Here is a 25,278-nt window from a genome sequence, read left to right as displayed (position 1 = left end):
GGGAGAAACCTCTCTCCTCCTTCCATTTTCAGGTTAGTAGGAACATGCCTGTTGAATGCGAGAAAAGAATCACAGAGCAGAAGTGGTAGTGCAGATGCCCATGGTCAGGTTTTTAGGTGTTTCCCTGAAGTCACACGAAAGTTATTATATAAAAGATAGTGAAGGACTAGCAAAAGGGTTTCCAAAGCCACACTTAGATACTTCACAGTGCTTGGCTTCTATGGGGATAGAACAATGAAGGAATGCTATTTATATGTCCCTCAAGCAGCCAAACCTCATAGAAAATAGCTATTTTTCCACACCCTTTTTTCTTTTTTTATTCCATTCCCTCATGACCAGAGTCCTTTGGACCATCCCAGGTCTTTATTCCTGCCTTGTGAGGTCTTGGAAAATTAATTCTTAATCCAGTGGCACCACCCCTGCCAGTAGACAGAAATATTTAAAGCAGATGTTTTTCCAGAGCAATTAAGAGGACAAAGTATTGAAGCTGTGATGAATGAATTAGTGGGGAAAATCTATTTATTGCTGACTATGTATGAAACACTATGCTAAACACTGAGGATAAAAATTAAAATTAAAAAAGAACACATTTCCTGCTCTCAAGAAACTCACCTTTTTAATTGGGAAAGATGACACAATGAAGGAGAGTTCAGTTGCAGGGTATATGGAAAGGCCCCAAGGGTGCAGATACAAAGCAGACAGCAAGGACTGAGAGTCCTTAGAATGCATTAGGGGGCTGTCCCATAGGAGCAGGCTACCACTGTTGAGAAGAAGGGAGTGAATATATAGGTCAGAGGAAGAGGAATTCTATTTCCTTTTGGCAGGGGTAGAGATAGGGGATCAGTGTCCAGCCAGGAGGGGTAGGAGGAAGTGGCACTGACCAGAGGGTTGGTTGTGGGTTAAAGAGCACGTTATAGAGAAGATAGTTCTTTCTGGGTGGCAATTTCAGCTGAGGTCCTTTTGGCGTCCCAGAAGAAAGGCAAGTTGAATCAGCCTGATGCCCAGTCAAATAACAGGCTATGAATTTCTTCCCCTTTTAGCCAGTGGGTCAGAACACCAGATTGGCCCTACTGAGAATATAATTAAGGGTCAATTAATTTTCACTGAGTATTGGACAGATAAGCATTATTACTTGAGTTTTCTTTTTCAGTCCTTTGAGGAAGCTACATTTATAGAGTCCATGTGTGACTAAGAAACAAGCATGTCTGAAATACCCTTTTCTTGTTTTACTTCCTTTATGCCCTAGAATATTTTAAAGGATGCCACATTCAAGGGTAATGTGGATCTATTTTTCTCTTTGTAACACAAAGTCAGAGTTCTAATATTCAGAAGGCTTCCTGGGTCATAAAATAAGGGCAAAAAAGAAACTCCTAAAAGGTGAAGTTGTTGTGCTTGTCCTTCATTTTCAAAGAGGACCATGACATCAGGGACATGATGACATGACTTGCAGTTGACTTTGATTTGAGTGAGAGAGGGCTGTGCAAGGTCACCAGCCTCATTTTCTCCTCCAGAGCCATCTGGATCCAGTGACCAGATATTAATCAGGATGACTGGAGATGACCCAGGATGCAATGGGAGACCCTGGCCCTTTTAGACTAAGGCCTTTTCATGTACTCACTTGATGCAACAATTCAGCTAGCAGCTGTTGTGGGGGTGAAAGACCAACACAAGCCCAAGAACAAGAACGCTACCAGCACGGGTTCTTTTGATCTGCTTTACTAAGGAAAGTAGTGTTAAGTGGTTAACCATCTTACTTTAATCCAACATATACACATAAACTCACTTAGTTCAGGAGGAAAAGCGAGCAACCTGAACTTCAGAGCAAATACAAACAAATTACAAACATACACAATATAAACAGACCAAATCACAATTCCTAGTTACCAAGAAACCATCAACATCTGGGTTCAGGAGCCGGGGAGCTTTTCACGACTGGCCCAGAGTCACACACCACTCCTCCTGTGGCTCAGAGCCCCAAGGGAGAATGCCAGCCTCTGGGTTTATATATCTTGTTCAGGGTTAAAGGTGAGTAACACATGCGACTCACCCACGTGACCTAAAAGTGTCACAAAAATGCGACTTAAACCCATGTCGTCTAAAAACCTCTGATGTCACAAACATGTCACTCAAACTCATGTAAACTAGGCTTTCGCTTGAGGCAAGGTGGTCATCAAGAACTCCTAATTAAATCAAGGAAACAAAGGCCAAACTCTTCAGGGGAACTTGATTAAATAAGCTAAAAGAGAAAAGAGTAAAAAAATCCCAACTTAATATTACATCACTTAGAGTGAAATAAGTCCCATTCAATGAATAGGCTTCTTTAAGAAGTAAGTCAAGAGATGGCCCTTTTAATTAGAAAAAGAGAGAGAAAAAGGTGAAGTAATATCTTCTAAATACCCTATATCTGTACTCCATTCTTGCTCAGCATTTATCTGTTCATGTTGTACTATATCAACAAGGGAGTGGTGATAAATTGCTTTTATACTGTTCTTAGGTCACCTTAAGTATGTGTTTTCATTCTCCAACTCTAAAGCAAGTTTTTCCTATTTATTTTATATCCTCTAAGATTAAGGCATAGTGCTCTGTTGATACTGGTTGTGCAAAAAATTCTTGATAATTTAGGACTATGAGTCAGTCAGTCATTAGTCAACCAGCATTTCTTAAGTACTTACTCTGTGCCAAGCACTGTGCTAAACGCTGGAGATACAAAGAAATGCAACCCCCTCCCTCTAGTCCCTGCTTTCAAGGAGCTCATAATTTAACGGGAGAGACAACACACAACTATTAAAATACATACAGGATAATTTGGGGGTGGTCTCATGGGCAAGGCACTAAGATTAAGAAGTCGTGGCAAAGGTTATTGTAGAAGGCTGGACTTTAGCTGGGACTTGAAGGAAGCCAGGAAGTGGAGGTGAGGAGGGAGAGCTTTCCAGGCATAGGAGGCAAGTCATCAGAAAACACTGGAGATGGAATGTTGTATGGGGGGAACAAGAAAGGGGCCAGTGTCACTGTATAAGAGCATGTGGAAAGGAGGAAGGTGTAAGAAGACTAGAAAGGTAGGAAGGAGCTAGGTTCTGAAGGGCTCTGAAGCCCCAAAAGAGGATTTTTCTATTGGATCTTGTTGGTAATAGGGAGTCAATGTAGTTGAGTGAATGGGAGAGTAGGGCCAATAAGGTCTTACTTAAGGCAAGAAAACCAACTCTTTTTATGGGTAACCAGCTCTTCTCAGTGGTCCCTTTTGAAGACAGAAAGATGGGAGATGGGAGAAAGGCACAGACTGTTTTCTTCAATTACCTGGAAATTTTTTTTCTTTTTTTAAAACCTACACAGCCCTTTCTCTAGAGATATCATAGAGGATAGCATGGGGACTGTTTATTTTTTTAAAGGCATATATTTTAAAGATGAAACTTGAGCAGCTTCCCAGGTACCCTCAGGCAGTACAAATTTCCTGAAGGTCACTACATAAATTATAAGGTTAAAAAACAAGGCTGAACACTATGGCAGACCTCACAATGCCTCCATGGTTAGAGGCTATCCCAGGATAGGGCTGGGTGGTGGATACTTAAAAACCTGATGTAAGTTAAAGTCCTCATATTTCATTTTGTGTTCAGTATGCTACAGGAAGAAAAAACAGAAACATTTCATGGAGGCATTATACTTTACTGTACAGTAATTTAATTTCATGATTGGCTATCCTGGAGGTAGAGTTAAATGCCAGGGAGGCAAATGAAGATTATATTGAGGCAGATATGCTTTTAAAGTCCCACTGTACTCTATTAACATAACCATTCAGTACTGATGTTTAATCTACTGATAGAGGGTCCTATTTAACCTTAATATTCTATAATTAGTGAAGAATACCCTACTGTGAAAAAGATTTCTTTTTAAGCTTCTCAGACAATTTGAAATGCTTTCAAAATCACTTGAATTTAAATTGCTTTGCAATAGTGGATAGAAGCTTAAATTATTTGTGTTTGAGGTTTTCATTTCAGGTCTAAATTACAGTGACCACCAAATTTAAATTCTGAAGTACAGGAAAATTGGTTTCATTTACTCTCTAAATGCAGTTGTTAGAGATTAGTTCCATAACCAAACTCCCAAGCATTTTGAGACAATTTAGAAAGGTTTTGTGTATATATGCTCTACAAAGTGTCTTCTACAATACTACAAATTTTTACACTTACTAAAATTTGTGTTTGGTTTTGTTTGTAGTATGTTGCTTTAAGTATTTTGTTCTTTACTTACCAGCCTGGAGCGAATTTCTTTGGCATACAGTGGGAATAAAAATTCAGACTCCCCTTCCAGGCGGAGACCATCTTTTGTAACACGCAGATGCCCCATTCCAGTCTGTCCAAAAACAAGAGATTTTTATTTTTGTTTTTATTTTTCATCACTGTTTATCTCTCAGATTATGAAATTCATGTAGGTTTTATTTTTCCCTTTTTACAACCTATGTAGGGAAGATAACTGAGTGAAAGGATGACTCTGCTTTCTCTAATCCAGAGGCATTATGTCTTCCTGATGTCTATCATCATTCTAAGACATAACATAGAGACTGCCAAGACTGATCAGATTTTCTGCCTTTTACCTATTTCTGCTGATTCATGTCTAAATAGAATGCTTAATCAGAAGAAACACGTAATATGTTTCTAGCTGGAAGATGAAATGAAAAGGCCATTTGTGGGAAATGTGGAGCCACAAATGGTCTTTTCATTTCATCTTCCAGCTAAAAGTCATAACTTTGTTGTGGTTTTTTGTTTGGCAAATCTTAAGTATTAGCTTTTATTATTGATATGTTTGACAATAGGGAAGCTAGGTGGCACAGTGGGTAGAGCACTGGCCCTCGAGTCAGGAAGACTCATCTTCCTGAGTTCAAATCCAGCCTCCGACACCCACCAGCTGTGTGACCCTGGGTAAGCCACCCAACCCTGTCTGCCTGTTTCTTCATCTGGAAAAAGGAAATGGCAAACCACTCCAGTATCTCTACCAAGAAAATCCCAAATGGGGTCACAAAGATTTGGACACCACTGAAACAAATGAACAACAACAACATATTTGAGAATGCTCTGCTCCTACACACACCTTTATCACATAATTCTTCCCCTTAATCCCCACCAAAGCTAAAAGTCATAACTTTGTAAGAGAAAGGAAAGCATAGGGTGTGAAAAGGTAACATCATGTGTGTGTGGTCAAACAAGGAGGTTTGGTTTTCTGGACCATGAATTGTGATATACCCAAAAGAGGAGTTCATAGCAGGGTATGGAATGGATCTTATGAAGAGCAGGAAAAAATATGTTTGGTGAGAGACCTATCAAATTGATCAAGAAGCCTTTAGGCTGAAGTATGAGAGGGGAAAGAGAACATTTTCCCATTGAACTGTAAAGGAAAGCAGATTGGCAGAGGTGACAGAAAAAAAGCTGGAAAAAAATCTGGCCTTAGGAGCAGGAAGACTGGGGTCAAGCCCTGCTTCTGTCACATACTGATCGTTTTACCCTGGGCAAGTCACTTAACCTCTTAGTACCCCAGGAAACTCTTCAAGAATAGAAGCTGCAGAAAAATGGCTGAAGTTGTCTCCTTATGGGGAAGGCTTATACCAGTGGAATCACAAATGCAGAATAAAACAAAAACAAAAATACTGCATTCCAGAGGACAAGAGGCTTGACACTGAACCATAGTGGAAGGAGTGTCTAGGAATTGTCAGAAGAAAATAACTGGGAAGAAGATCAGGTAGACTTTTATATCCATATACTAATGCATATATGTATAGGTATATACACACATGATAATAAATTAAATAAACTTGAAATGTTGGCACAAGGAGATAAACATGAGGTATCAACAAGACTTGACATGAGACTTGTGCCTGGAAAAAAGCTACAGAATGGTTTGCCTTGTAAAGGAGCAGATCTAAGAGAGAGTAGAAGGAAGAGCAGTGAGTGATCTGCCATGTAGGCTATTAGATACCAATTAGGAGACTACTGGTAGGGTCTATATACCATATGGTAAGTCAGTTTTAAACAAAACAGTACCATGACATGTGGTATTAATATACCTAGAAGTATAATATTTCCAAGCCATTTGGCTCATCCGAATGTATACCATTTAATCATACCTCATATCTCCAGACCCTGCAATGGTTATGGAGCTACACATGTTACTGATTTGGATCAGGGAAAGACTATGAAATTCATTAAGGTTTCGTACTGATCCAGAAGGTTCAGACTCTGATTATCTGGAGGATTCATAAGAAAGCCATTCAACTGCGGCAGGACTTTGGAGATTAATTTCTATGGGAAGAGAAAAGTCTTCAATAACCTCCTAAAAAGAAGGGTCTTTCCATGATGGAAAATTAATCCCTTTTATATATAACTTTTGTACATAGTAAAGGAGAGACCATTAGAAGATGGAATTGTATGCTGGGGATATGGGGCTAGAAGCAGAAGTGGGCACATGACTTGAGCTAGATGAGAGAGATAGAGAGAGCACTTGCTGCCAAGAGGGCCACCATTTAAATCGCATCCAGAGATTTAAACTGTGCAAGTCCCCCTTCCCTCCTCTCCTCCCCCCCCCCCCCAATGGCTGAAAGGAGAGACTGGCTGATCACATTTGCTGGAAAGGAACATTGTGATATTTCTCTATGACTCTGCTTCCCTTTTTCTCACTTCTCTTTTCCTTCTTGAGGATGATAAAGTCTTGCTCCAAAATTTTCCCATTTTCTAGTTATGTTTATACCATCTGTTTTAATTAGCACCAATGTTAGCTAGGTAAGTGATTGATCCCAACTATTGTTGGCTGTGTACTTGATGACTTATAAAGAGGAAGCTCACGACTCTCATTTAGCTGATTCCCTTTGGAATGTAGGTATTACCTGGCCCTGTTCACACCATTCCTCTCTTGCTACCAGGCATGACTTTCTTCCAGACACTTCCCTCACCTCCCTCTCTACAAAGAAGTTTCTTTGCACATGCATGGGTAGGAAAACAACACATAGTACAATGTGACTTAACAGCAACCATCTAACAGCTATTTTTAAAGGCAGAGACCTGGATCAATTCTTGTCCCACATTGGGAGATTTATTAAAATAGGAAATCAATATAACTAAGTTATTCTCTCATTCTGTTCCTGAGCCTCAACTCAGGGGGAAAGAAGAACTAACTCCTTCTGTCCTGACATTCAGACAGATACCACCCTCTCTGTCGATTTCTTTCTTTCTCATACTCTGCCAGCTACTGTTCTACTTTTCTCTCTGCCCTCCCCTTTACAAATAATGAAGCATATTACTAGAAAAGTAAGGATCAATCCTTTAACTAGCTGATATTGGGACTAATTTAAGCAGAAGGTCTAACATTAAGGAAAAGGAAAATTTTGGAACAAGAATTCATTCTCTCTAGGAGGGGAAGAGAGATAGGGAATGTAAAAAGGAGGAAGGAGGAAAGCAATACCATCCTTATCCTCCTCAATAAAATTGATCAGTCACAGTTTCTCCCTTCAGGGGATTGGGGTGGGGTGGGACAAAAATTTAGGTTCCCTGGTTGCAATGGTGGGAATGCCCACAATAGAAAGTACTCTGTCTCTATGTCGTTGGCTCAAATTATGTGCCCTGATCCTTTTTCCAACTCTGTATTCTGAGTGCACATATCCTTTTTGTGATAGCTTCTCCTTAGGTGAGAGGAAACAATGCTGTCTGATACCCTTTCCCAGAATCTCATGAATATAGGTGCTGAAGATTTTTCTCTGCCTCTCAGAAACTGGTTTGCAAAACAGTGCTATACAACACTTATCATAAGCTTTCTATTGGTTTGTTCTAGGGCACTTCCATGTCTTTCAGCTTGCTTGCAATGTGTCTCAGAAGAAATTAGTTCATCCCCACAATGGATTTTAACTCCAATACCAATCTGCTTTCCTTAATTCGATTCAACTCATTCGATTTAATTCAACAACCATTTATTAAAGATCTATTCTTAGACAAGACACTCTTCTGGATCAGCCTGGGAACAGAGTTCTTACTAGGACATCTCCATAGTAAGCCCCTGGCCATCCCAGTCTGGATTCTTTCTCCTTTTCAACAAATTAGAGTGTAATGTCTGGGTTTCAGGATATTCTTTTCTTTCTACCACATTTCTCATCCATAGAAACCGTAGTACCAATATTTTCTTTTCTGCTTCACGTAGAGATTGTTCACCAATTGCATAACTTACATGCTATTATCAGCTTCATTGCCAAAAATATTAAAAGATATGTGAAATACTCTTAAAAGCATTTTGAGCTCCATGGGTCAGCTAATATTTAAAAATGCTGACTGTGTTCAGGAAACTACACTAAATGCTGTGGAAGGAATACTAAGATAGGGAAACATATTTCCTGTCTTCAAGTAACTTATAGTTTAGAGACAATGAAAATGAAATAACCACAGAACACTTTATAGAGAAGTATGTTTTTGATGAATCTGCAATTTATTCTCTCGGGGCACTCCCTTCAGCAATGCAGGCTGTACCCTTCCAACCATTCTCATCTTGTGTGGTTCTTGTCTGTGTGCTTCCTTGAATCTTCCATAGAAGATCCAAATAACACACCATAAACCTTCCTCTGATCATTTTAAGGTCACAGGAATACCAACATAACATTCATACTCACTCTTGCTAACTATCCAGGCCACTTCTTTCCCCAGTCATTTGTGTCTTTTGTAACACATCTTATCATCCTTAGTAATATGTTCCAACCTAGTCACTCCAACTATGAGTCTATCTCTGGGCTTTTGAGTTACTTGCAATTTGATTTTTCTCGGACTATGATATGTCAAGATTCCTACATCTATGTATACACCTAGCAGATTAATGGTACTTTTGTAATAGCAAGTGGTTTGGGCACTGTACAAATTTTCCAATGTCATGTGGCTTAATATTTCACTCCATCTCTGGTTCCATTTGTATTATCTATACAAAACAAGGCATAAGTGTTGCAGCGCAGAGAGCACTGGGCTTGGAATCAGGAGGACTCATCTTCCTGAGTCCAACCCAGCCTCAGACACTTACCAACTGTGTGAACCTGGACAAGTCATTTAACCCTGTTTGCCTCAGGTTCCTCATCTGTAAAATGAGCTAGAAAAGGAAATGGCAAACCACTCCAGTATCTTTGTCAAGAAAATCCCAAATGGGGTCATGAAGAGCCAGACATGACTGAAACATCTGAACAATAACAACAACAGCAACAGCTGCAACAATTCAAGACGTTCATTGATGAAATTACTTGAGCAACTTACGGTTCCACTGCATTTCTGGGCAATATGTTTTTCATACACTTAACTTTTGAGTGTGGATGTTTAGACCAGTTTTTTCACACTGCTATGTATTTCACAAAGGGGCTTTGTAGTATTGATGAAATTAGTGGCATCATCTGTGAATCTGAGAATTTGGAGACTCTTGTCGTCAGTGAGGAATCCCTTTGCTTGAACTCTGTTCAGGATGTTACCCATGGCACTGATAAACAATTTAGCTGAGAATACCTCCCTATTTTACACCTCTTTTAATGCCAGGGCACATAGTAGGTGCTTGGTAATTGTTTATTGATCAATCAATCGTTCAATGGCAGTGTGTTATTGAACAAAATTTCCTCCATACTTTCATTCTCTTATAAAGTCTTTTAAACATTTATGAATGTGGAAGCCACCATGCTTAAAAAGAGATTTCAGGCTGCACTTTGCATATGAAGTAAATGTTTTTTGAAAATCAATAAGCAATAGAAAGAATGACATTATATCTTCCCTATAACTCTTAGTTAATGATGTAACTATAGAGATGTGGTCTAACATAGACTATCTGTTCCTATGACACCAGGGGCATCCTAGATACATGCACACAATATTCTTATATACATTTCTCATATATTCTTATGCCCATTTTCTAGGGAAGAATAAGTAGCCATATGGGTCAATAGTTGTTGATATTTAATGATATTGTTTTTTTAAAGGAAAAAAGTCATTGATCACTGCATGCCTTAATATTATATCACAACCAGTATAGATTTTGGTTGTATGAATTTACTCAGATCTAACTTTTCTTTTTGACTACATCTAATGTCTCTCATATAAAACACAGTACTAGGTTCTTATTTTTACTAGTTAAAAAAAAGATCACCATAAAAATCAGCATGTACTTGTTGCTAAGCTCTCCTCAGGTTCCTTTCCCCCCATTCTTTTATGCTGCTTCGTGAAGGCATACTCCTCATGATCTTTCATCCTCCTTTATAATATTTTGAAAATGACCTTGTACGCTAAGCTAATGTTCTTGACATCTATGCCTTTCTACTTGGTAAAGATATCTGTTTCCTGGATGAAGGAGGGAATTTGAAGGGTGGGATGCCTTTGACCTTCCTGTGGCAACCATTTTGTATTGGTTAAACTTCCCTATGAAATAAATGATTTAAACTTTTTTTCGTCCTGGTGCCCCCCTCCCTTTTCAAAACATATTCACTTGAATATGTGGAACTGGAGCTATTATAATTACATTCAGCATCTGCTATACATTTTTATCCTTTCTTCTAATTTATTTACTTTGACCTTTACTCTAACTAGTCAATTACTTCACAGAATTTAAGTAGCTAATTCTTAAATAAAGATTTATACTTTAATAATAGTCATTTCTGTCTTTTAAGAAATAATCATTTTCATATGCTCCAAATGAGGAATTTTTTCTTGCACTACATATTGGCACCTTCTCTACTACTTAAAGTTGCCCTGGGTCCAGAGAGGGGAAGGGACTTTCTGGGATTTTTTTACTCTTTCTTCCTTTTCTTTGGATCTTCTCTTCATCTTCTTCCCCACAACACTGAAGTTCATTCTTATCACTACTTCTTTACATTTTCCGTCCCTCCTTCTTAGATAATTCTCTATCTCTTCCTTGTCCCTGTCTCCTTTTTTGTGCTTATTGCATTTACATACTGAAATCTGTGTGTGTGTGTGTGTGTGTTTATGTGTGTGTGTGTGTGTGTGTTTGAAATTGTGTTCAATATTCCTGTTCAGATGATAGAAATTCATTGAATGTCCATTCCTCATACCCCTTCTTTCATGACTATATATTCTTTATCTTACACATTTCTATGATGCAATAAGTGATTTCTTTTCCTTTCTTCTTCTGATGGTTCCCTATCCTTCCTATTTTTATGTTCTAATACTCTTAAAAAGAAACAAAACCATACACATTTTTACCTTTTTTTCTATGACTCATAAAGATAATAGTGTTCTGAGAAGACTTTCTTGTCCCCTTATTAATATGTAAAAAATTCATCCTCAAATATTCCTTTATATGCATACCTTGATAAATTTATCTTGGCACCTAATCCATATACACACAACATACACATAAACATATATTTATAAACATATGCATGTATTTATACATATGCACACACATATGAATGTATATGCTAACTGAAATAAAATATATTTGTGATCTCTGTGATGCAGGAATTCCTCCAAATGATGCAGATTGCCAACCTAATTGTTTGGAGCACAAAAAAATTTATAACTTACCTTAAGAAACAGTAGTAAAGATATACTATTATGTGGCTCTATTTTGCTTTAATTCAGAGACAACTTAAACAGTAGTTCTTTAAGATGCTACTTAAAGAAAACCAAATTACCAGTATCAAAAATGAAAAGGGTGAATTCACCTCCAATGAAGAGGAAATTAAAACAATAATTAGGAATTATTTTGCCCAATTGTATACCCATAAATTTGACAACCTTAGGAAATGGATGAATAGTTACAAAAATATACATTGCCCAGATTAACAGAAGAGGAAGCAAAATACCCAAATAACCCCATCTCAGGAAGAAATTGATTGAGCAAGGCATCAATGAACTTCCTAGGAAAAAATCTCCAGGGCCAGATGGTTTTACATGTGAATTCTATCAAACATTTAAAGAACAATTATACTTTACAGACTATTTGGGAAAATAGATGAAAAAAGAGTCCTACCAAATTCTTTTTATGACACAAACAGGGTACTAATTCCTAAACCAGGAAGAGTCAAAACAGAGAAAGAAAATTATAGACCAATTTCTGTAATGAATATTAATGCAAAAATTTTAAATAAAATATTAGCAAAAAGATCGCAGCAACTTATCATGAGAATAATACACTCTGACCAGGTAGGATGTATTCCAGGAATGCAAGGCTGGTTCAGTATTAGGAAAACTATCAGCATAATTGATCGTATCAACAAAAAAACTAGCAAAAACCATATGATTATCGCAATAGATGCAGAAAATGCTTTTGACAAAATACAACACCCATTCCTATTAAAAACAGTAGAAACAGAAATAAACAGAGTCTTCCTTAAAATTATAAATAGCATCTACCTAAAACCATCAGCAAGCATTATGTGTAATGGGGATAGGCTAGATGCATTCCCAATAAGATCGGGGGTGAAACAAAGATGTCCATTATCACTCTATTATTCAATTTGGTTCTAGAAATGTTAGCTGTAGCAATAAGAGAAGAAAAAGAAATTGAAGCAATTAGAATAGGCAAAGAAGAAACTAAATTATCACTTTTTGCAGATGATATGATGATTTTCTTAGAAAATCCTAGAGAATCAAGTGAAAAACTACTTGAAATAAAAAACATTAGCAGAGTTGCAGGATATAAAATAAACCCACACAAATCCTTGGCATTCCCATATATTACTAACAAAGCCTAACAGCAACAGATAGAAAGAGAAATTCCATTTAAAGTTACTATAGACACTATAAAATATTTGGGAGTCTATCTGCCAAGACAGACCCAGGGCCTATATGAACACAATTACAAAACACTTTTCACACAAATAAAGTCAGATCTAAATAAATGGGAAAACATCAGTTGCTCGTGGTGAGGCCGAGCTAATATAATAAAATGACAATTTTACCTAAATTAATTTACTTTTTCAGTGCCATACCAATCAAACTACCAAAAATAATTTTACAGAGCTGGATAAAATAATAACAAAATTCATCTGGAAGAACCAAATGTCCAGAATATCAAGGGAATTAATGAAAAGAAATGCTAGGGAAGGTGGCCTAGCCATGCCAGATGTTAAACTGTATTATGAAGCAGCAGTCATCAGAACTACTTGGTACTGGCTAATAAACAGAGTGGTGGATTGGTGGAATAGGTTAGGTACACAAGATGCAGAATTCACCAACTATAGCAATCTACTCTTTGATAAACCTAAAGAATCTGGCTTCTGGGTTAAGAATTCACTATTTCGCAAAAACTGTTGGGAAAATTGGAAAATGGTATGGCAGAAACTGGGCATAGACCAATATTTTACACCATATGCCAAAATAAAGTCAAAATGATTTCATGATTTAGGAATAAAGGCTGATACCATAAGCAATTTGGGAGAGCAAGGAATAGTTTACCTGTCAGATTTATGAGAAAGGGAAGAATTCATGACCCAACAAGAGATAGAGAGCATTACAAAATGCAAAATGGATAATTTTGATTATGTTAAATTAAAAAGTTTTTGTATATACAAAGCCAATGCAACAAAGATTAGGAGGGAAGCAGAAAATTGGGAGAAAATCTTTACAACTAGTATCTCTGATAAAGGCCTCATATCTAAAATATACAGGGAACTGAACCAAATTTATAGGAATACAAGTCATTCCCCAATTGAGAAATGGTCAAAGGATATGAATAGCCAGTTTTCAGAGGAAGAAATTAAAGATATCTATAGTCATATGAAAAAATGCTCTAACTCACTATTGATTAGAGAAATTCAAATCAAAACAACTCTTGGGTACCACATCTCTCCTGTTGTGTTGGCAACCAAAAATGGGCTCCTTAGCACTTAGTCAACAAGTGGCCTTGACTAGTTTGGCTTTTTCCCCTGAACTGAATGCTGTTTGTATGTTGGACTGGAGTAAGCTTGTCGGCCCCTTCACCTTGCTTCCCTTGCTTAAGCTGATGGAAAGAACCTGTGCTTTCCCGGTCAACCCCTTCACCTTGCTTAAGCAGACTGAAAGAACCTGTGCTTTCTCCGGCGTACCTTACACCCCCGCAGAAGCTGGATGGTTAAAAACAGCTTCCCTTGGAGCCAGAGGCTGCTACAGCCACAGCCACAGCCACAGCCACAGCAGGAGCAGGAGCTGCCAGTGGCAGAGCTGACCTATGGGAGGAAGCTGAACAAGGACTTCAGGCCAGTGGGTAATCTTTTTACCATAGAGGGGGAAGCATGATTTTGCTTTACGCAATCATGCTTCTCTGTAGCCTCCCGGTTACTTTTGTAAGGCGTACTTATTGGGCCTGGAAGCTTTGGATCAATATATCAAAATGGGGATGCTGGATCATGGGTTGGTTACTGTGGAGCCTAAATATATGCTTTGATTCTTCTGCCTCCTACTTTGAGAGTTTCTTATATCCGGCGGTTCCGAACCTTTCAGATATGTATATGATCCTCTTTGAGATTATAAACTCTGCCCTCCTAATACACCTGTCATATTGGCTAACATGACAAAACAGGAAAATGATAAATGCTGGAGAGGATGTGGGAAAAGTGGAACATTGTTACATTGTTGGTGGAGTTGTGAACTGATCCAGCCATTCTGGAGAGCAATTAGGAACCATGCCCAAAAGGCTATAAAAATGTACATACCCTTTCACCTAGCAATACCACTTCTAGGGCTATATCCCAAAGAGATCATACAAGTTGGAAATGCACCCATATGTACAAAAATATTTATAGTAGTTCTTTTTGTGGTGGCAAAGAATTGGAAATCAAGGGGATGCCCATCAATTGGGGAATGGCTAAACAAATTGTGGTATATGAATGTAATGGAATACTATTGTGCAATAAGAAATGAGGAGCAGATGGACTTCATTATATCCTGGAAAGACTTACATGATCTGATGCTGAGTGAGGGGAGCAGAACCAGGAGATCATTATATACAATTATAGACACATGGTATCTGTAAGGACTAACTTTGATAGACTTGACTCTTCTCATCAATGCAAGGTTCAAAGACAGCTCCAAAAGACTCATGATGAAAAAAGCTATGCACATCCAGAGAAAGTATTATGGATTCTGAATGCAGATTGAGGCAAACTTTTCGCTCTCTTTTTTTTCCTTCTTTTTTGGCTTCTTTTCTCCTTTCTCATGATTCATTCCAGTGGTTATAATTCTTCTTCACAATTGGACCATTACGTAAATAAGTTCAATGTGGAGGTATATGTAGAACCTACATTGGATTACACGCCATCTTAGCGGGGAGAAGAAGTGAGAGAAAATTTGGAACCCCTAAACTTGTGGAACTGAGTGTTGTAAGCTCAAAATAAAAAATGAATTTATTTTACAAAGATGCTGCTTAAAGTCTCATAACATTAAAATTCTGTCATTTCACTATTAGCTTTCAAAAAATATTTCATAATTTTATAGTGTGTATTCTGTGAACTACACATGTATTTTCCTTTAGAAGAGATATAAAATTCATTTAAATTAGTTATCTAGCATTTAACTTAAAATTTTTTTCTTAATTAATACATTAGGACCATAATGTATCTAAAATTTATTCCATGTATCCATCTAATAAGTACCAATGTACTGTTAGGATGTATGATAATGTTTTTATATTCACCTAATTAATAGTTCCTTGTTACCTCTAATTCAGAGAAGTACCAATAGAACTGCTTGATAAGAAATGTTCTGATTCCTTTCCAGAACACACTATAATTGCGATATGTTGCAAATCCTCTGATGATACGCTCAAAGATGTTGGCATGATTTCAGAGATTTATAAAATGTGGTTATTTTCCACATGAATTTCTCAAAAATAAGTTTCATGGATGAATTCTGCACAGTATTATCTCTCCAGAGACAAATAAGAAGGTATAATTAACTATGCTATCACTAAATTAATGATTCAGTTTCAGTGTTCACCATACATCTGTAATTCTGTATCTGCTGAAAATGAGATTCAAATTACAAAGAAAGTTTTTAGTTTATTTGTAATTGCTCCAAATAAATTGCCACATATTTTCTCTCTTCCATAAAAGTCCTACTCCATCTTGGGGGGAGAGGGAGGGAGTGGTACTCCTACTATTACTGGTCTATGACAATGACCCTGGGATACATCATGTAGTATATGAAAGGGGTAGGACATAAGCACTGACAAGTTTCACCAAACTAGAAAGTCTTCACAGTATTGATTCAGCTATAAATTGTGTCTTTGGTATAATTAACATCATTAAATAAGGAATTTTATTGGTAGAGGACTGTCCACCAGGCTATGAATTTTAAGACAGCACCAAAATGTTCCTTAATAAGGAAGTATTGTGTCTTCCTTCATTCTAATTCTTCAGTGAAAGTGGTAGAGTGGTGGAATAGGGAGCAGTGGTTGGTATTCCAAATGTGAGCTATTTGTCCAGTGACATAAGATAATGCACTAATAGAGGAATTGAATCTTGTCCTGACATTCTTGCTATAAATGAAACAAAAAAGTCACAAAGTAGTTGCAGTAAAATGAAAAGATGGATGCCAGACTCTCCTCAAAGAAGAAAATAAATAGTTTGGAGAGTTTGGTTTATCACGTACCCCCCGAAACAACAAGAAACAGGCCAGTAGGCTCCTTTCTCTCCACTATGAATTCTTCACCACTGATCCCCAGCAATACTCTCTCCTTTGCGTTTCAATCCTGCAAGGGGAGAGTCCTTGGTGCTTTCATCTCTTGACCTCTTAGACTCAAGAGAAAACTTGAGGAGCTCAGTGCCTGCCTCAATGTCTTCCTTTCCAGCTCACACCTCAGACTTTAATATTCTCTTCATATTGATGTTTCTGCAAACACTCTGTATTTCCAATTCATCAGCCTCCTCGACTCCCACTACCTACACTTGTTTCTATTAGATGTTTTATTAAAAACTTAATATTAAACATAACTGCTAGCTAAACTCATTTAGTGATTACATTTAAATGATTTAATTTAAATAATTTCTCAGTTACTTCTTGTAAAGGCCCAGCATGATTCTTTTTCCATATTCATTCATTTTGCTGTTTACATGGAATGACTTAAACCTTCGTTATACCTTAGCTACCCATGGGAGTTATTACACTTATAACTCACTATTACTCAAAACAATTCAGTTTCCATGATTTTGAACTCTGAAGTTCCTTTTCTAATGGGGTGGGGACAGGAGTCTGCTGGTAAATGTTTAACAACTGACTTTCCAAAAAAAGTACAAATGACACACTTTCAAGTTTAATCTGAATTATTACATTTTCTTCATCAATTTCTTAAGTCTGGACCGGTGGTGTCAAACAGAAATAGAAGAAGAGGCCACCAAAGTGTACATAAAGATCCCTATGGGCTGAATATTGACAGTTTAAATTGTATTATTGTACTTGAATTTATTTTGTTAAATATTTCCAATGACATTTTTTTTGCAGGGGGGAAGGCAGGGCAATTGGGGTTAAGTGACTTGCCCAAGGTCACACAGCTAGTAAGTTTGTCAAGCGCCTGAAGGCGGATTTGAACTCAGGTCCTCCTGACTCCAGAGTCAGTGCTCTACTCACTGAGCCACCTAGTTGCCCCTCCAATGACATTTTAATCTGGTTTGGGCCACCCCTGAGAGTTTTGTGGGCCACATGCAGCCTGTGCATTTGATACCTCTGGTCTAGACAATCATAAAAACAATAAATCAATTTCCAATTTCTGAGGTGTAAAGCCACTCTTGGGAGCTGCTTCAAGATGGCTCTCGCACACCCCGGGATGTGTGTAAGGGTGGTGATGGTGGTGCAAGTAGTGAGCAGTCATCAGCATGCTTGGCTGATGTAATCGCCCACAGAAACCGGAGAGCCTGCTCTGGAAACACACAATGACATGCCATGGAAGTGCCTTGTAGAGATTCGGAGCATGGGTACATGTCCCCAAACTGGTTATGGTCTGCTAGCCATGTAATGGAGTGGAATTTTTTTGAGTGGCTGCATTGAGGCAACTGGGGATGAATTCAAAAGGCACTGGTTATCTAGATCCAGTTCTCTTGGTCTGATTACTTCCTGCTTAGTTGTGTTCTGAAGAGAAAGAAGAGACAAAATGTTGGAGGGGAGTCCTTGAGTCCTTCCCATTCAAGGCCCACTTGTGGTCTGTAAATATAGGCCTTGGCATTTGCTCTTTCCAGTTTGAGATAAAGGTGATTGAAGAGAGCTATGACTCTGTGAGCTTCAGAAGGTCAGGAGAGCAAGCCCTTGGAATTTTGAGAGTAGAGTTCATGCTGGATTCTGTAACTAGCCAGTTTAGCATCAGAGTAGAGTTATTTAAAAATGCTGTGTAATTTATTGAGTTGGGAAAGAGAATGGGGGTTTGGCTTTAGAACTTGTGCAGAAAGGAGAAAGTTTGAAAGGGCCACTGTGGATAATGTTAGAGAGAGTCAACCAGGAAAGAATAAAAGAAGTGCCATGAAAGCTTAAAAATGAACTGAGATTTTTGGGGTACCTCCAACTGCCTCTTGCTTTACTGAGAAAATTATGGTGATTTGTCATGAGTTCCATCATCTCTCCTACTCTGCATCTCAGAATTTTTCTTTATCTCTATCAACTTCTGTAGAGTCTAAGGAAGTAACTCTTCTTCTCGACTAATTCTCCAATTTTCCCCTTGATTCAATCTCTTCCTATTGCCTATCTCTTCTATGATCTTTTTCATTGGCCATGCCCTGTCTCTCTCTTTCATCTTTAAGTTATCCCTTTCTAATGGCACCTTCCTGCTTGCCTATAAACATGACAAAGTTTTGCCTAATCTTTAAATAATTAAACAAAAAATTTACTTTACCCTGCCATCTGCTCAAGTTAGAGACTCATAGCTCTTCTCCCTTTCATTTTCAGGATCTCAGAGTCATCTGCCCTCACTGTCACCACTTCCTAACCACCCACTGCAATATGGCTTTTAATAACCCTCTACAGAAATTGTGCCCTCTGAGGGTCAGCAATTATTACTTAACTGCTAAATCCACTGGCCTTTTTCACAGTTTTGAACTCTCTGGAGCTTTTGGTACTACTGATTAACATTCTTTCTAGATATTCAGTCTTTTGGCTTCATTCCACATTATTGCTCTTCTGCCGAACATCATTATTAACTATTCCCAAGATTCAACATTCTATTTCTGCGAGAGGTACCTCCCCTTCCACTCCTTGCCTAGAACATGCACCCTCTTTGTTTCAGACCTCTTAATTCTTATCTGCTTTCAAAGCTCAGCTCAGGTGTTGCTACCTCCTTCGTGAAAGCCTACTTTCATTTCCTTATTTCTAAAAAAAACTTCAAATTACCTTTTCTTTACTCATCACTGTACCTGTTATAACCTCCATTAGAATCCCAATTCCGTGAGAGCAAAGACAATTTCACTCTTTCCTTCACCCCTACTACAGAGCCATATATAGTAGGTGCTTAATAAATCTTTATGGAATTCAGTTAGTTAAAATGCCAGGGCTCAGTTATAGAATGGTGCAGTGGAAAGAAGCAAAGGATTTGAGTTCAAATCTTAGCTCTGCCACTTATATTAGCCTCAGGGAAATCACTGAATCTCTCTGAGACTCAGGTTACTCATGGACAAAATAAAGGCTTTGGACTAGATGATCTTTAAGGTTTATCTTGAGATTTCTGATCCTATGATTACAGGATCATAAATAATTAGGGTAGCTAGGTGGAACAGTGGATAGAATGCTAGATCTAGATGCTGGAAGATCTGACTTCAAATCCTGCCTTAGGCACTTACTAGACACGTGACCCAGGGAAAGACATTTAACCACTGTCTGCCTCAGTTTCCTCAACTGCAAAATTGGGACAATAACATCAACCTTCTGGGTTTGTTGTGAGGATCTAATGAGATAATATTTGTAAAGTACTTAACAGTGCCTGATACATAGTAGGTAGTCACTTAATGTTTCCTCCTTTCTTCTTTCCTTTTTTCCCCTTCCTTCTTTCCTTTCTCTCCACTCCTTCCCTCCCTCTCTTCTTTCCTTCTTTCCTTCCTTCCTTTCCTTCTTCCTTCCTTCCTTCCCCTCTCTCTCCCTCCTTCCCTCCCTCACCTTCTCTTCCTTCCTTCCTTCCCTCTTTCCTTCCCTCTTTCCTTCCCTCCCTCCCTCCCTCCCTCCTTCCCTCCCTCCCTCCTTCCCTCCCTCCTTTCTTCCTTCCTTCCTTTCTTCCTTCCTTCCTCCCTCCCTCCCTCCTTCCCTCCCTCCCTCCTTCCTTCCTTCCCTCCCCTTCTCTTCCTTCCTTCCTTCCACTGATTCTTAAGACCTGGAAATATCTGCTTTGATGAAATAGTAAGATAAAACAACATTATGTCCCTAGTGAAAGTCATAAAAAGAGAAGACTGATCTTACTATTTTGTGAGAAAAACGTTCTACGTATGGGCAATAAGAAACGTGACATGGGTATATCCTTAATTTCAAAGCCTTAATTGAAAAAGGTTAGACATTACGGTGATATATCTGGATTATAAATATTCTTCTACATGTAAATTTTAAAGGAAGAGGGCTTTAGAGAAAGCCTTTGCTTTAGTGATTGGGAACTACAAGTGATCAGATAGCTGAAGCTTATTACTTTTTGTCATAAATATTACTGAAATGACCCCAAATTAAGAAATTATTTTGAAAAAGCTGCCTTGACCCCCTTCACTTTTCATTAGTGTGAAATGGGGTAACCAGAGCTGGGTGTTCCTTACTCATGAGGTTTCTTCTGATGGCTCAGTTTACTAATCAGACCAGTCAAAGCTCATGTGATTGGCTTTTAGCTATCAGGAAAGAATGCTCTGAACAGGCCATAATGCTCCCATTGGGAGGCAAATTAAAGTGTTGGAGGCACTTTTAACACTTCCAAAAACTTTAACCTTGCATTAATTTTAAAGTAAGAAATGTTTAAAGCTGCCGTTTATCAAAACAGAACTGCCCTTTCCTTTGGCTCCGTTTTGAGATGTTTATTGCTAAGGCACGTTACAACTGGTTACCCACAGTTTATTTTATACCAAAGTTTCTTTTGTGCCACAAAATGTCACATTTGATATAACTGATCATGGCATTTTCTAGCAATGCTACATTAGCTTAGATAATTTGACTGGGTTATTATAAAAAAAGAAGATAAAAGAAAGGAGGAGCAAAAAAAGTAAATTAAAGTAAATATTATTTGAAGTTTATCACTGATACAGAAAATGTCTACTTTAAGACATAATTCTAGTTTATGGGAACATTGTCCAATTGCCTCAAGACCCTGTAGCAGAAAACCGTGGCAGCATCTGAGTGCAATGAGACTTGGCCAGTCTCCCTAAAAGTAATGGAAGACCACCTATGAAGATCATACTGTGACATCCTGAACCAACGAAAGTATCTAGCAGATGTCTGAGGTTCCAGTTTACCTATTTCTCCTCCTAAGTGATAATAGTGAAACCAACAAATTAGGACTCCATCATCACAGTACCCTATGTGCTGTGAGAGAAGTGGTAAAGATTAAAATTAATTGTAAAGTACTTAGCACAGTGCCTGACACATGTAGTCACTTAATATTTCCTTCTTCCTTCCTTCCTTCTTTAAGTCAGCTAAACCTCAACATGTGTGCGTGTGTGTGTGCGTGTGTGTGTGCGTGTGTGTGTGTGTATATAGTTGTTTAGTCATTTAGCTGTATTCAATTCTTTTGTGATCCTGTGGACCACAGCACACCAATACTATCCATGGGGTTTTCTTGGCAAAGATACTGGAATGGTTGCCATTCCCTTCTCCAGAGACACATGAAAGTTAAGTGACTTGTTCAGGGTCACACAGCTAGTAAGTATCTGAGGCTGGATTTGAACTCAGGTCTTCCTGAGTCCAGGCCCAGTGCTCTATCTACTGAGCCATCTAGTTACTATATATATATATGTGTGTATATATATGTGTGTATATATATGTGTATATATATGTGTATATAAATATAATGTGTGTATGTATGCATATGTATATATACTCATAATTTTCAATATATTCCAAAGAGGGAGTGATTTCAAAGGAATGAACTAGATTACAAATTTTATTATTACTCCAAAAAGCAAAGCAAGAAGATATAAGGATCTACTTACTTGTTTACCTACTTTCTAATCTTTAAATCATTCTTGTGAAAGCTTTATAAACACATATTGATGTTATCCTTGATGAAAATATGAGAAGAGAACAGGCTGGCTTTCCTGGAGGATTTTCTATTCCTGAGAACTTCTTTATAGACATGGCCACAAGTGACGGAGAAGTATAGAGGTGAGAAGATATGCACTGTTTTCTTTTTTAAAAAAATTATTTATTTTAGTTTTCAAAATTGACTTCCACAAAATTTTGAATTCCAAATTTTCTCCCCATCTCTCCCCTCCCCCACCCCAAGACAGAGTCCATTCTGTTTACCCCTTCATCCAATCTGCCCTCCCTTCTATCATCACCCCCAACCCTTCTCTTATCACCTCCCTTCTATTTTCCTGTATGGCAAGACAGCCCTACCCCATTGCCTGTATATCTTATTTCCCAGTTGCACGTAAAAACAATTTTTAACATTCATTTTTTAGCTCTGAGTTCCACATTCTCTCCCTTCCTCTCTCTCCACTCACCCTCATTGAGAAAGTAAGCAACTCAATATAGGTTATACATGTGTAGTCATGCAAAATGAAGTGTTTTCTTTTTATCTATTTGTAAAAATAAGAACTCTGAAGAATAAAACACATTCTCTCCTCCCAGCAAGGTATGTCCCATACACATGTGAAGGCCATAGATTTTTGGTATAACAGTAAGATATATATTTGTTCTCAGGTGCTCTGGTTTTTAATATCAAATGAGGCATAAAGCATGGAGACAAATGCTCTTAGAAGAAGTTCACCAGTGTCATGTAAGATATTTTGCACAAATTCCAAATAAGAAAGAGATTCTGTATAGATGATGATGACACAAATGTTCTTATTTACAGATGCTTCCTGCAGTCTCATCTTTAGTTAAATCCTACTACATTACTTCACCGAAAATCCATGTTCACTCAAAAATAATAATTCCTGAGTAATCCACACAGGAAAAACAAAGTGTCTGAGAAATACATATCACTCATATCAACACATACATTTGGATGGGCAGTTCATTAAGTTAGCCTATTTATGCCAATATTTCACTGCAGAAAGATAAGCCAAAGTCCAGAAATGAATAGGAAGATAAGATGGAGCTAGATAAAATCTAGTAAACTGTATAGCACTTTGGACAATCTCTATGATGCAAAAGTCCATTAAAAACCAAAATTATCCAAGTGATTCTACATAACTAAAAATTATGGAATAGTTTTTATAGTTCATATAATTCAGAAGAATCAAAATTGTAACTGGCTTAAGGGACCAATGCAAAGAGGTATAGTGATTATGAGTAGACCAGAGTTTATTGCCTGAAATAATGTGAACCTGAACAGTGATGTAAAAAAGAAATTATTATGTACAGGTATAATCAGAAAGGATTGGTCTGATTATATGATGGAGTGGGACAACTGAGTATTACTAAAAGAATCATAGGAAAACTACCAGTCTGTTGAGTAAGATATTCAATGGAAGGCTTATGCAAACCATGGAAGAAAATCATACAAGCTGAAAAAGAATGGAGGTACTGCCCTCTATACTAAGTAGAGGGAAGACACACTCAAAGTAAAACATGAAAATATAAAGATTAAGAACTGTGGTAGAGGGGGGCAGAGCCAAGATGGCGGCTGGAAAGCAGGGACTTGTGTGAGCTCCAACCCAGGTCCCTCCAAAAACCTATAAAAATGGCTTTCAACAAATTCTAGAACTACAGAACCCACCAAATAGCAGAAGGAAGCAGGGCTCCAGGCCAAGACAGCCTGGATGGTCGCAGGGTGAGGTCTATCGCGCATGGAGCTGGGAGCAGAAAGGAGCAGAGCCCAGCGTGGGTGGTGGCAGGACCAACCAGACTGGGAGCTGGGTGCAACAGGCCCTAGCACCCTGAATCAGTGAGCTGTGCCAGTTACCAGACTTCTCAACCTACAAACACCAAAGACAAGAGGGAAGGTTAGTGGGAAAAGGTGCAGGCACAGAGTGAAGGAGTTCCTGGTTCAGCCACTGACCAGGGCAGCGAGGGTGGTGCAGCTACAGTACAGCTGAAGTTGTTTCTGGCCCCAGACCCACCTGGTGGGAGGAATTAAGTGGAAGATCCCAGAGGGAGTGCAGAGCCTGCTCAGATCTGATTTGAGGTCCCAGGTTGGTGGTTCTTGGAGGAGGAGTGCTGGTGTGGCAGAGCTTGCTGTACAGAAATAGCTCTGAAAACAACAGCACATCCCCTCAAGCTTGGAACAAAGTACTGTCTACTCTACAAGCAGTCATACCCCACTGAAAAACTCAAGGGTCAAGTACGTTGTCTGGGAGGGAACATGGCCAGGCAGCGAAAATGGATTCAGATTCAGACTCAGACTTTGGAATCTTTCTTTGGTGACAAAGAAGACCAAAATGTATAGCCAGAAGAAGTCAACAAAGTCAAAAGCCTCCAAGAAAAACATGAACTGGTCTCAGGCCATGAAAGAGCTCAAAAATGATTTAGAAAAGCAAGTTAGAAAAGTAGAGGAAAAATTGGGAAGAGAAATGAGAAGGATGCGAGAAAACCATGAAAAACAAGTCAATGACTTGCTAAAGGAGACCCCAAAAAATACTGAAAAATATACTGAAGAAAACAACACCTTAAAAAATAGACTAACTCAAGTGGCAAAAGAGCTCCAAAAAGCCAATGAGGAGAAGAATGCCTTGAAAGGCAGGATCACACGGTGGAAATGTTTAAATGGAAAAGGAGGTCCAAATGACCACTGAAGAAAATACTACCTTAAAAATTAGATTGGAGCAAGTGGAAGCTAGTGACTTTAGGAGAAATCAAGATATTATAAAACAAAACTAAAGGAATGAAAAAATGGAAGACAATGTGAAATATCTCATTGGAAAAACCACTGACCTGGAAAATACATCCAGGAGAGATGATTTAAAAATTATTGGACTACCTGAAAGCCATGATCAAAAAGAAAAGAGCCTAGATATCATCTTTCAAGAAATTATCAAGGAAAATTGCCCTGATATTATAGAGCCAGAGGGTAAAATAGAAATTGAAAGAATCCACTGATCACCTCTTGAAAAATATCCCAAAAGATAACTCCTAGGAATATTGTCACCAAATTCCAGAGCTCCCGGATCAAATAGAAAATACTACAAGCAGCCAGAAAGAAACAATTTGAGTATTGTGGAAACACAATCAGAATAACACAAGATCTAGC

At 38.2% G+C, this 25,278-nt stretch overlaps 1 protein-coding gene across 2 annotated transcripts in view; it reads right to left on the bottom strand.

The window, feature by feature from the left end:
* SGCG (sarcoglycan gamma) overlaps positions 1-25,278 on the bottom strand; it is a 260,838-nt gene that overhangs the window by 126,671 nt on the left and 108,889 nt on the right. For both annotated transcript variants that reach the window (XM_036742841.1, XM_036742842.1), the window contains exon 3: positions 4,246-4,347. In XM_036742841.1, coding sequence (XP_036598736.1) covers positions 4,246-4,347 — 102 coding nt within the window. The remainder of the gene's footprint in view (positions 1-4,245; positions 4,348-25,278) is intronic.

This window comes from Trichosurus vulpecula, chromosome 2 (assembly GCF_011100635.1).
Source record: "Trichosurus vulpecula isolate mTriVul1 chromosome 2, mTriVul1.pri, whole genome shotgun sequence".
Lineage (NCBI taxonomy): Eukaryota > Metazoa > Chordata > Mammalia > Diprotodontia > Phalangeridae > Trichosurus > Trichosurus vulpecula.
Note: the sequence above shows the minus strand (reverse complement) of the source record. Positions and strands in the feature narration are given on the sequence as shown.